We start from the raw sequence: 12,297 nt of genomic DNA, 5'->3' as shown, positions 1-12,297 counted from the left end.
CAATACAAGCCAAGGAAAGTCATGCTCACTGTGTAGTACTCCAGTCAGACATCAGCTTGTGTACTGTGACCAGTTCATCTCACTGAGGCATAAAGGATACATTCAAGCCTTTGAGGCAGCTCAGACAAGAGACTTGATCCTTAACATCAGTGTCTTGGGATGTTTTACTGAATTAAAGATACTATTCATATGCAAGTTGTTGTTGTTGACTGAACTATGAGGAATACTGGCGAAACTGGGGCTTTTTAGCCTTAAAAGGTAATCTCAAAGAAATATAGGACAGCAAATGATCTATAAAGATAGATATTGAATATGATTACAAATTTAATCATGATAAAGGGAGAAATGCAGGTCCAAATTAGTAAAACTCCAACTTTGACTAATGTCATGGAGTTCTTCTTCAGACAGATACTTATCTGCTTAAACTGTAATTTCAGGATGAATACTGTAGTAGCAGACAATTGCTTAAAAAAAAACTATCACTCACTTGTCACATAAGACCCACCTTACTCAATTTTTTAGGAAAGGTTGAAATAGACAGCCACTGCTCCTGCCTGAAAATATTTGAAATAGGGTCCGAACATTTTGCAAAGACCCAGAGATGCCAAACCTCTTGCAGAAACCCCGAGACCCCAAACCCTCTTGCAAAGCTCCTGAGACCCCATACCCCTTGCAGAGCCCCTGAGACTCCATACCCCCTTGCAGAGACCCCGAGATCCCAAACTCCCTTGCAAAAACCCCTGAGATCCCAAACCCCATTGCAGAGCCCCTGAGACTACATATCACCTTGCAGAGACCCTGAGACTCCAAACCTCATTACAGCAACCCCGAGACCCCAAACTCCCTTGCAGAGCCCACAGCAACACCGTCTTGCAATGGCCTCCAATCCCCCCTCTTTCTCTATGCAGCAATGCTCAGGGCTGCCTCCCCGTCGCAGCAATATGGCCTCTTGCCTTGGTGCCGCCAGGTTTTAACAGTCGTGAACCTGAAGGCACATGAGTGCCACCCACCATTCACAAAATCGAGAGCCTATCATTAAATCACAATTAATAATACCTAAGTGCATTTAAAAGAGCAGTTGAGAAATTTAAAATCGCTCCCCGTCATGACAGGGTGTCAAAGCTGCCATGGTGTTTTCCCACCACTGACAAAATCCGGAACTTAAGTCCCGACATTGGATTTCTGGGTGGATGGCGCCGATGCAATTCCCTGCGCCCCCACGCAACCCCCCCCCACCCCCTCCTCAACAAAGCCACCATACCCGCATTAAATTCTGCCCAACCTGGGCACTGTATGGCCGGGTCTGGTTTGTTGAATACTTTAAGTAATAGGAACAGCTCCTGGATTCAGTCTTCACTTTCTTCTGCTTGCCGGCGCTCCACTCCTGCCTGGTCTGCCTAATCTGGGAGGACTCTCTCTCCTTCTATCTGGTTCTAACCAGTGTCAATTTTCCCAGAAACATGAAGTTGTTCTTGCAGCTTCTGCTTCAGTTTTGGTTTCCATTTCTGTTTCAGTTTTTAGGTTCCATTGCTCTTTCAATTCTAGTTTCCCTCTCAGTTAGGGTCTAAAAAAAAAACAAGCTTTGCAACCACAGATTCCATCACAATGGCGATTTATGAACAGCTCGTTAACAGGCCTTATGAACAGCTTTAGATATATCCAACTGATACTGGAAAAATATAAATAATGACACTTCTGCAAGCTTTGAAGGATGGAGTTGGAATGTTTCTGGGGAGGATGCAACTAATCAGGGAGAACAGCTTGAAATGATTTAAGAAAAGGATGACACAAGGCCTAGGCCTGATTGATCAAGGACAGAGGGTATGTGCTAAGGCGCAAGAAGCAAATGGAAGGGGAATGAAATTAAAGGCATGATATAGACAAAGAACATGATGTTTTATAGGGTATTTCAAAACAAAGTAAATCTTTAGAATAATCCATCCAGGTCTGTAGCATCAGCACATTTAAGGGTTAATGCTAAAGACAGTGAGAGCAACCTCTCCCACTGTAAGGGTGATATTGTAACAGACACATAGTAATGAGCTTTGGAAGAAGAGAGTAGCAGCACAAAGGATGCTAGCTAAGGAGGCTTGAGGGGAGTGTAAATTGTAATGTGTATATATATCATAAAGAGTTATTAGTTGACCTAATCTAGATTCCTAGACTTTCTCAATAACGACATAGCTATGCTACAACTGCAACAACTCAGAACAAGGTCCACTCCTGAAAAAGGGTAGAAAGTAAAAGACTTTGGGAAGCCTTAATGCGTTAGCTGGAGAGAAACTCCTAAGGATAGATCCATGCGAACACTCTTGGGGCAGTTTGAGAGGTCCTGAAGATGTGCGGCACTGAGAAGAAAAGAGAAAGAAGAAGAAAGAGCTGCTCGCGCATGCCAGCTGTCCTGCCCGAACCTGGGCTGATACTCGCTATGTCACAGTCATATGTTTTTGCTGCATAACAAGTGTGTTTTATCACATCTTAAACTCAACATACCCACCATATAGGTTGCAGTCAATCCTGATGGAAAGATTAAAATTAGTACAAACCCTCCATGCTTCACTCCCCACTGGGATTACAGACCTTCCCACCCCCACCTCCCCACCCACCCAGCTTTTAAATGAGAATTTCTGGCTCGGGTCCAGAGATTTTCAGTTCTCTGTAGTGACAAGCTGCCAGTATCACTTAGTCATCAATTCAGCAGTGACATTCCATTTTGCATAACAGAATGACACCCAAGCACAAAAGTGGATAAAACCCCCCACCAATTTTATCGCTCAGGTAGAGTGGACTTGCCACCCACTGCCTGATGCTAGACACCAAAATCATCTCCAGAGTGACTGACAAATGAAACAGACATCTCAATAGTCTTGTGCAGACAAAAACCTTGGAATAACTTCAGAAATAATTAGATGCCATGATTGTTGGCTGGGTGAGGAGTGGGGATGACTAATATGTAAAACTAGTCTGGATGAATGAGCAAAGATGGGTCTAATGGATTTTCTCATACCAACAAAGATCTTTTAAAAATGTAATTTATGTCATCTTTAATTTCTACTGCAAAACAAGCATTTTTAAACTGATTTTCCATATTTTATTGATGTCTATAGTTATAATCTTAATTGAGTAAACATCTTTTCATTAAATGTCTTTATCAAAACTTGTGAAATATTTAACATTTGTTTGACTTTGTCAAAGGCATTCAATGCTGTAACATGAACACAGATCGTGATATGTTGATTGAAGATTTAAAACATCATTTATCTATCATAATGAAATGAATTCTAAAGTATTTCTAGGTGCTGAAAAGACTCACTGTGGAGGCTGTGTGAAATATTGATGATTCTCTCTTCAGTAAATCCATTCAGCTGTGTCATCTTGGCACATTTCAGTTCAGCATGAGTAGACATTTCTTCAGCTGTTATCCAGCAGACCAGCTCCTCATCATATATAAAATCCAGTGCTATGATTCCATTAATATTGACAGAAATCAGAGTAGAAACACTTGATCCATTCAGACTGGTCACCACAATACTTTTAACATTGGCAATCAAAAGCACAGGTGGTCTATCAATGGGCTCTGAAAAAGATTAAGTTAATATAGAGTTTTATTTAAAAATAAAATTACTTTACAACAACCTTACAATTCTAAAACTCTTACTAATTCAGAAGCTGGAAAAAATATGCAGCATAAAATGGGAATGATGTAACTTGTTCTGATGACATGGCTTAAATCATACAAACATACGAATAAGGAGCAGGAGACGGCCACTCAGCCCTTTGAGCTTTCTCCACCATTCAATAATATCATTGTTGATCTGATTGTAACCTTGGCTCCACATTCCCTCCTACCCTCAATAACCTTTCACCCCCTTGCTTATTAAGAATCAATCTACCTCTGCCTTAAAAATATTCAAAGACTCTGCTTCCACTGCCTTTTGAGGAAGAGAGTTCCAAAGACTCACAAACCTCTGAAAGAAAACATTTCTTCTCATCTCTTCTGTCTTAAATGGGAGACCCCTTATTTTTAAACAGTGGCCCTTAGATCTAGACTCTCCCATTAGAGGAAACACCCTTTCCACATGCACTCAGTCAAGACCCCACAGGATTTTACATATATCTCAATTAAGTTACCACTTACTCTTCTAAACTCCAGCGAATACAAGCTTAGCCTGTCCAACCTTTCCTCATAAGCCAACCTGCCCATTCCAGGTATTAGTCTAGTAAACCTTCTCCGAACTGCTTCAAATGCATTTACATCCTTCCTTAAATAAGACGACCAATACTGTACACAGTATGGTGCATTGAGAAGTAAAATTGATATTCACATTGTCAGGCAAGCTGCCGAGAATGAGACACATATTTTGCCACATGAACATTAAAACTTAAAATTGGTGCTGGGAAGAAAAGAGGGCCTATCATAAGGAATTGCCAGGCCCCTTGCCAGAAAGAACTTTTTTGCAAGCTAGCAGACAGTGTTGGAACAAGGGAACCAGTCCTTGCTTCACAGAAGAAGTGGTCAGACCAGTTTAGACATGTGACGAACTGGCTGCTGGTCTTTTGAATTTGAACTTGTCACAGAGAATTTGAACTCGAGAAAGCTGTTGCTCCTGGACTAGGAACATCTCTCTCCTGTCTGCTCCCATCTCTTTCTCACGGAACTGAAGACCCATGAACCCCAAGAGAGAAAAGTCTCCTACAGTGAACAAGGTTTAAGAAGAATACTGTGCCCCAACGAAAAGCAAGATCTACTTACAATCAAAGACTACTGCGAGCTCGAAGCACAGTAAAAACCCTTCTTCAGAGATTGCTTCAAACTTTTTTACTTTATTTTTCTTCTGCTGTTTTCTGTCTCCATCTGCATGTGCATATCACGTATGCATGCTAGCATGGTGCGAAGCATGTATCCAAAGGCGTTAACCAAATTAGAGTTTAAGTTTGATGTTTAATAAATCTCACTTTTCTTTAAACCGAAGAAAGCCCGTTTATGCTAATTTCTTTGCCTTATAATTGGAAAGTGGTGATCAAGGATTCACCAAGGGGGAGTTGAAAACACAGTTTAGTTTAGTTTAGACATACAGCACTGAAACAGGCCCTTCGGCCCACTGAGTCTGTGCCGACCATCAACCACCCATTTATACTAATCCTACACTAATTCCATATTCCTACCACATCCCCACCTGTCCCTATATTTCCCTACCACCTACCTATACTAGGGGCAATTTATAATGGCCAATTTTACCTATCAACCTGCAAGTCTTTTGGCATGTGGGAGGAAACCGGAGCACCCGGAGGAAACCCACGCAGACACAGGGAGAACTTGCAAACTCCACACAGGCAGTACTCAGAATTGAACCTGGGTCGCTGGAGCTGTGAGGCTGCGGTGCTAACCACTGCGCCACTGTGCCGCCCAGTGTGTTTAAAAATTAAACCCTGTTACAATAAGACCAGGTGAAGACAGTAAAAGACCCCTAGAGACCTTTCACACCTGGTCATAACAACAGTATGGCAAAAATAATTGGCCATTGGCTACCAACTGAGTTTCCACTGAAGATCCACTAAGCACAGTTCATCTGTGCCTGTGAGAAAGTATTGCAGTTATTTGTCCTCCCAGGGCAATTTTCATGGCCTGGAATTTCAGGGGCAGGCCTGCTTCTTAACTCAGCTGTGTATCTAAAAAAATGGGACCAAATTCCAGTCACTGAGCTTGGGGCCATCTCTGCTACTGGAAAGCAGCAACGAGAACGGCCCGAGTGTTTCTAGTCTTCTAAAGGGGAAAGGGCAGGACACAATAATGAATGCTTTCCTGCATGATCTTCAGTCTGCCCCCACAGACTTTCTGGTCCATGGCAGTATTTACACCAAGGTTTTCAGATGCCCTTCTGTTGGGAGACCAAATGAGAAAAAGCCCAGAAAATGTAGGCGGGAAGCTAGGAGCTACCCTCATTAATGGTGCTAATCCTGTGCCTACTTGAAGCCTCAGGAAATCCCAGAGTCCTGCAAAGGGGGCAGACGTCTTTTTATGCTCCTGGAAAGTGCCCAAGGTGCAAAGAGGAGAAAAATTCCCCATGTATTTTTTAAAAAGAATAAACTTAATCAAATGATTAACATTTTTAGAAATGATTCAATTTCCTTATTAAAAATATATTATCAATGCTTTGGAATTCAAACTTGAAAATCACCAGTTCAGCTATTCCAAATATCCTGATGCACTTGGTTAACTTTGGTCAATACCAGAGTCATAAATTAAGCACTGCACAGAAACAAAGTGATCTATCACGAGAGAGAGAAAAGCTGGCAACCATCCCAAATTCCCTCTGAAATGGGAACTTCTGCGAAACAATCACACAGACATTGATGGTCTTTGTTGTTGCAAAAGAAATGTTCTGCAATTATTTTAATCAGCTCTCAAGTGTTTATAAATACCTAACAAGAGACTGTCAGAACTCCAATCCAGTATGTATTCAAATACTTGACATGTGGTATACAACCTAACAAGATGATGGTAATTAAGCGCACAAATTAAATTCAGCTGGAACTGTTGCAATATTCTCTCTTTTAACCTGGATAAAAAGTTGGACATATTGGGCTGAATTTTGTGCGGCAAGCAGGAGCAGTAGTGGAGGCATTGTGGGACGGACGAGTTTGTCCAGAAACCCGATGTTACATACGAACATACAAAATAGGAGCAGGAGTAGGCCTCTAGGCCACTCGAGCCTGCTCCACCATTCAATAAGTTCATGGTTAAACTGATTACTCCACATTTCCACCTACCCCAGATAATCTCCCACCCTCTTGCTTATCAAGAATCGATCTACCTCTGCCTTAAAAATATTCAAAGACTCTGCTTCCATCGCCTTTTGAGGAAGAGAATTCCAAAGACTCACGATCCTCTTAGAGAAAAATATTTCTCCTCATCTCTGTCTTAAATGGGCGACCCCTAATTGTTAAACAGTGACCCCGAGATCTAGATTCTCCCACAAGTGGAAACATCCTTTCCATATCCACCCTGTCAAGACCCCTCAGGATGTTATGTTTCAATCAAGTCACCTCTTACTCTTCTAAATTCCAGCGATACAAGCCTGGCCTGTCCAATCTTTCCTCATAAGACAGCCCATCAATTCCAAGTATTAGTCCAGTAAAACTTCTCTGTTCTATCTCCAATGCAGTTACATCCTCCCTTAATAAGGAGACCAGTACTGTACACAGTACTCCAGATGTGGTCTCACCAATGCCCTGTGCAGCTGAGGCATAACCTCCCTACTTTTGCATTCAATTCCCTTCGCGATAAACGATAACATTCTATTAGCTTTCCTAATTATGTGCTGTGCCTGCATACTAACCTTTTGTGATTCATGCACGAGAACACCCAGATCCCTCTGCATCTCAGAGCTCTGCAATCTCTCACTGTTTAGATAATATGCTTCTTTTTTATTCTTCCTGCCAAAGTGGACAATTTGCCCACTCACTTAACCTATCTATATCCCTTTGTAGCCACCTAATGTCCTCTTCACAACTTACTTTATTACCTATCTTTGTGTCATCAGCAAATTTAGCAAACATGCCTTCGGTCCCTTCATCTAAGTCATTTATATAAATTGTAAACAGTTGAGGCCCCAGCACAGATCCCTATGGCATACTACTCATTATATCTTGCCAAGCAGGAAATGACCCATTTATGCCTACTCTGTTTCCTGTAAGCTAGCCAATCTTCTATCCATGCCAATATGTTACCCCCTACACCATGAGCTTTTATTTTCTGCAATAACCTTTGATGTGGCACCTTATCAAATGACTTCTGGAAATCTAAGTACAATACATCCATTGGTTCCCATTTATCCACAGTCCATATAACTTCCTCAAAGAACACCAATAAATTGGTTAAACGTGATTTCCCTTTCACAAAACCATGGTAACTCTGCCTGATTACCTTGAATTTGTCTAAGTGCCCTGCTATAACGTCTCTAATAATAGCTTCTAACATTTTCCCTAAGACAGATGTCAAGATAACTGGCCTGTAGTTTCCTGCTTTTTGTCTCCCTCCCTTCTTGAATAAAGGAGTTACATTCACTATTTTCCAATCCAATGGAACCTTCCTCGAATCTAGGGAATTTTGGAAAATTAAAACTAACACATCAACTATCTCACTAGCCATTCCTTTCAACACCCTGAGATGAAGTCCATCGGGACCCGGGGACTTGTCAGCCCGCAGCTCCAACAATTTGTTCAGTACCACTTCCCTGGTGATTGTAATTTTCTTGAGTTCCTCCATCCCTTCCATTTCCTGACTTACAGCTAACACTGGGATGTTATTTGTATTCTCTATAGTGAAGATCGATACAAAATACCTGTTCAATTCATCTGCCATCTCCTTATTATCCATTAATTCCCCAGACTCATTTTCTATCGGACAAAAGCTCACTTTGTTTACTCTTTTCTTTTTAAAATATCTATAGAAACTCTTACTATCTGTCTTTATATTTCTGGCTAGCTTTCTCTTGTATTCTAATTTTACCTTCCTTATCAATCTTTAAGTCATTTTTTATATTCTGTCCAATCTTCTGATCTGCCTCCCATCTTTGTGCAATTATAGGCTTTTTCTTTAAGTTTGATACTATCTTTAACTGTTTTAGTTAACCACGGATGGTGGATCCCACACTTGGAATTTTTCTTTCTTGTTGAAGTGTATCTATTCTGCGCATTCTGAAATATCCCCTTAAATGTCTCCCCTTAAAAGTCAGAAGGTCTCTATTGACCTATCCCTTAACCTAATTTGCCAGTTCACTTTAGCTAGTTTTGCTTTCATGCCCTCATAATTACCCTTATTTAAGTTTAAAATACTAGTCTTGGACCCACTCTTCTCTCTCTCAAACTGAATGTAAAATTCAATCATATTATGATCGTTGCTACGTAGGTGTGCCTTAACTATGAGGTCATTAATTAATCCTATCTCGTTGCACAATCCCAGGTCTACTATAGCCTGCTCTCTGGTTGGCTCTAGAGCATACTATTCCAAGAAATTATCCCAAAAACATTCTATGTAATCCTCCTCCAGGCTACCTCTGCCCATCTGATTTTTCCAGTCTATCTGCAGGTTAAAATCCCCCATAATTATCGCTGTACCTTTCTGATAAGCTGCCATTATTTCTTCCTTTATACACTGTCCAACAGTGTGGTTAATGTTAGATGGCCTGTAAACCACTTCCACAAGTGACTTCTTGCCTTTATGATTTCTTATCTCTATCCAAACTGCTTCCACATCCTGCTTTCCTGAACTTAGGTCATCTCTCTCTATTGCACTAATATCATTAATTAACAGAGCTACCTCTCCACCTTTTCCTAGCTTCTGGTCCTTCCTAAATACTATGTACCCTTCAATATTCAGGTACCAATCTATGTCATCCTTTTTATTATTCATTCATTGGATGTGGGCATCGCTGGCTAGGCCAGCATTTATTGCCCATCCCTAATTGCCCTTCAGAAGGTGGTGATGAGCTGCCTTCTTTAACCGCTGCAGTCCATGTGAGGTAGGTAAACCCACAGTGATGTTAGGAAGGGAGTTCCAGAATTTTGACCCAGCAGCAATGAAGGAACGGTGATATAGTTCCAAATCAGGATGGTGTGTGACTTGGAGGGGAACTTGCAGGTGGTGTTGTTCCCATGCATTTGCTGCCCTTGTCCTTCTAGTTGGTAGAGATCGCGGGTTTGGAAGGTGCTGTCTAAGGAGCCTTGGTGCGTTGCTGCAGTGCATCTTGTAGATGGTGCACACTGCTGCCACTGTGCATCAGGTGTGAACGTTGAAGGTGATGCATGGGGTGCCAATCAAACAGGCTGCTTTGTCCTGGATGGTGTCGAACTTCTTGAGTGTAGTTGGAGCTGCACCCATCCAGGCAAGTGCAGTGTATTCCACCACACTCCGGACTTTATTTTAATTCATTCATGGGATGTGGGCGTCACTGACGATGCCAGCATTTATTGCCCATCCTTAATTGCCCTTGAGAAGGTGGTGGGGAGCTGCCTTCTTGAACCGCTGCAGTCCATTTGGGGTAAGTAGACCCACAGTGCTGTTAGGAAGGGAGTTCCAGGATTTTGACCCAGCGACAGTGAAGGAACGGCGATATAGTTCCAAGTCAGGATGGTGTGAGACTTGGATGGGAACTTGCAGGTGGTAGTGTTCCCATGTATTTGCTGCCCTTGTCCTTGTAGTTGGTAGTGGTCGCGGGGTTGGAAGGTGCTGTCTAAGGAGTCTTGGTGCATTGCTGCAGTGCATCTTGTAGATGGTACACACTGCTGCTACTGTGCATCGGTGGTGGAGGGAGTGAATGTTTGTAGATGGTGTGCCAATCAAGCGGGCTGCTTTGTCCTGGATGGGGTCGAACTTCTTGAGTGTTGTTGGAGCTGCACCTATCCAGGCAAGTGGAGAGTATTCCATCACACTCCTGACTAGTGCCTTGTCGATGGTGGACAGGCTTTGGGGAGTCAGGAGATGAGTTACTCGCCTCAGGATTCCAAGCCTCTGACCTGCTCTTGTAGCCACAGTATTTATAAGGCTACTCCAGTTCCGTTTCTGGTCAATGGTAGCCCCGAGGATGTTGATAGTGGGGGATTCAGCGATGGTAATGCCGTTGAATGTCGAGGGGAGTTGGTTAGATTGTCTCTTGTTGGAGATGGTCATTGCCTGGCACTTGTGTGGCGCGAATGTTACTTGCCACTTATCAGCCCAAGCCTGGATATTGTCCAGGTCTTGCTGCATTTCTACACAGACTGCTTCAGTATCTGAGGAGTCATGAATGGAGCTGAACATTGTGCAATCATCAGCGAACATCCCCACTTCTGACCTTATGATTGAAGGAAGGTCATTGATGAAGCAGCTGAAGATGGTTGGGCTTAGGATAGTACCCTGAGGAACTCCTGCAGTGATGTCCTGGAGCTCAGATGATTGACCTCCAACAACCACAACCATCTTCCTTTGCGCTAGGTATGACTCCAGCCAGCGGAGGATTTTCCCCCGATTCCCATTGACCTCAGTTTTGCTAGGGCTCCTTGATGCCATACTCAGTCGAATGCTGCCTTGATGTCAAGGGCAGTCACTCTCACCCCATCTCTTGAGTTCAGCTCTTTTGTCCATGTTTGAATCAAGGCTGTAATGAGATCAGGAGCTGAGTGGCCCTGGCGGAACCCAAACTGAGCGTCACTGAGCAGGTTATTGCTAAGCAAGTGCCGCTTGATGGCACTGTTGATGACACCTTCCATCACTTTACTCATGATTGAGAGTAGGCTGATGGGGCAGTAATTGGCCGGGTTGGACTTGTCCTGCTTTTTGTGTACAGGACATACCTGGGCAATTTTCCACATTGCAGGGTAGATGCCAATGTTGTAGCTGTACTGGAACAGCTTGGTTAGCGGCGTGGCAAGTTCTGGAGCACAGGTCTTCAGTAATATTGCCGGAATATTGTCAGGGCCCATAGCTTTTGCAGTATCCAGTGCCTTCAGTCGTTTCTTGATATCACGCGGAGTGAATCGAATTGGCTGAAGACTGGCATCTGTAATGCTGGGGACTTCAAGAGGAGGCCGAGATGGATCATCAACTCGGCACTTCTGACTGAAAATTGTTGCAAATGCTTCAGCCTTATCTTTTGCACTGATGTGCTGGGCTCCCCCATCATTGAGGATGGGGATATTTGTGGAGCCACCTCCTCCAGTTAATAGTTGAATTGTCCACCACCATTCACGGCTGGATGTGGCTGGACTGCAGAGCTTAGATCTGATCCGTTTGTTATGGGATCGCTTAGCTCTGTCTATTGCATGCTGCTTATGCAGTTTGGCATGCAAGTTGTCCTGGGTTGTAGCTTCACAAGGTTGACACCTCATTTTGAGGTATGCCTGGTGCTACTCCTGGCATGCCCTCCTGCACTCTTCATTGAACCAGGGTTGGTCTCCTGGCTTGATGGTAATGGTAGAGTGGGGGATATGCCGGGCCATGAGGTTACAGATTGTGGATGAGTACAATTCTGCTGCTGCTGATGCCCACAGCGCCTCATGGATGCCCAGTTTTGCATTGCTAGATCTGTTCGAAATATATCCCATTTAGCACGGTGATAGTGTCACACAACACGATGGACGGTATCCTCAATTTGAAGGCGGAACTTCGTCTCCACAAGTACTGTGCGGTGGTCACTCCTACCAATACTTTCATGGACAGAAGCATCTGCGGCAGGCAGAGTGGTGAGGACGAGATCAAGTATGTTTTTCCCACGTGTTGGTTCCCCCACCACCTGCCGCAGACCCAGTCTAGCAGCT

The 12,297-nt window shown here is 43.2% G+C and overlaps 1 protein-coding gene across 4 annotated transcripts in view; it reads right to left on the bottom strand.

The window, feature by feature from the left end:
• The window catches only part of LOC137371926 (low-density lipoprotein receptor-related protein 1-like), a 1,827,029-nt gene that overhangs the window by 1,289,099 nt on the left and 525,633 nt on the right, over positions 1 to 12,297 (bottom strand). For all 4 annotated transcript variants that reach the window (XM_068035008.1, XM_068035009.1, XM_068035010.1 and 1 more), the window contains exon 6: positions 3,314 to 3,577. In XM_068035008.1, the coding sequence (XP_067891109.1) occupies positions 3,314 to 3,577 (264 nt within the window). The remainder of the gene's footprint in view (positions 1 to 3,313; positions 3,578 to 12,297) is intronic.

The sequence above is a fragment of the Heterodontus francisci genome, chromosome 7 (assembly GCF_036365525.1).
Source record: "Heterodontus francisci isolate sHetFra1 chromosome 7, sHetFra1.hap1, whole genome shotgun sequence".
Classification (NCBI taxonomy): domain Eukaryota; kingdom Metazoa; phylum Chordata; class Chondrichthyes; order Heterodontiformes; family Heterodontidae; genus Heterodontus; species Heterodontus francisci.
This window is presented reverse-complemented; position numbering and strand designations above follow the sequence as displayed.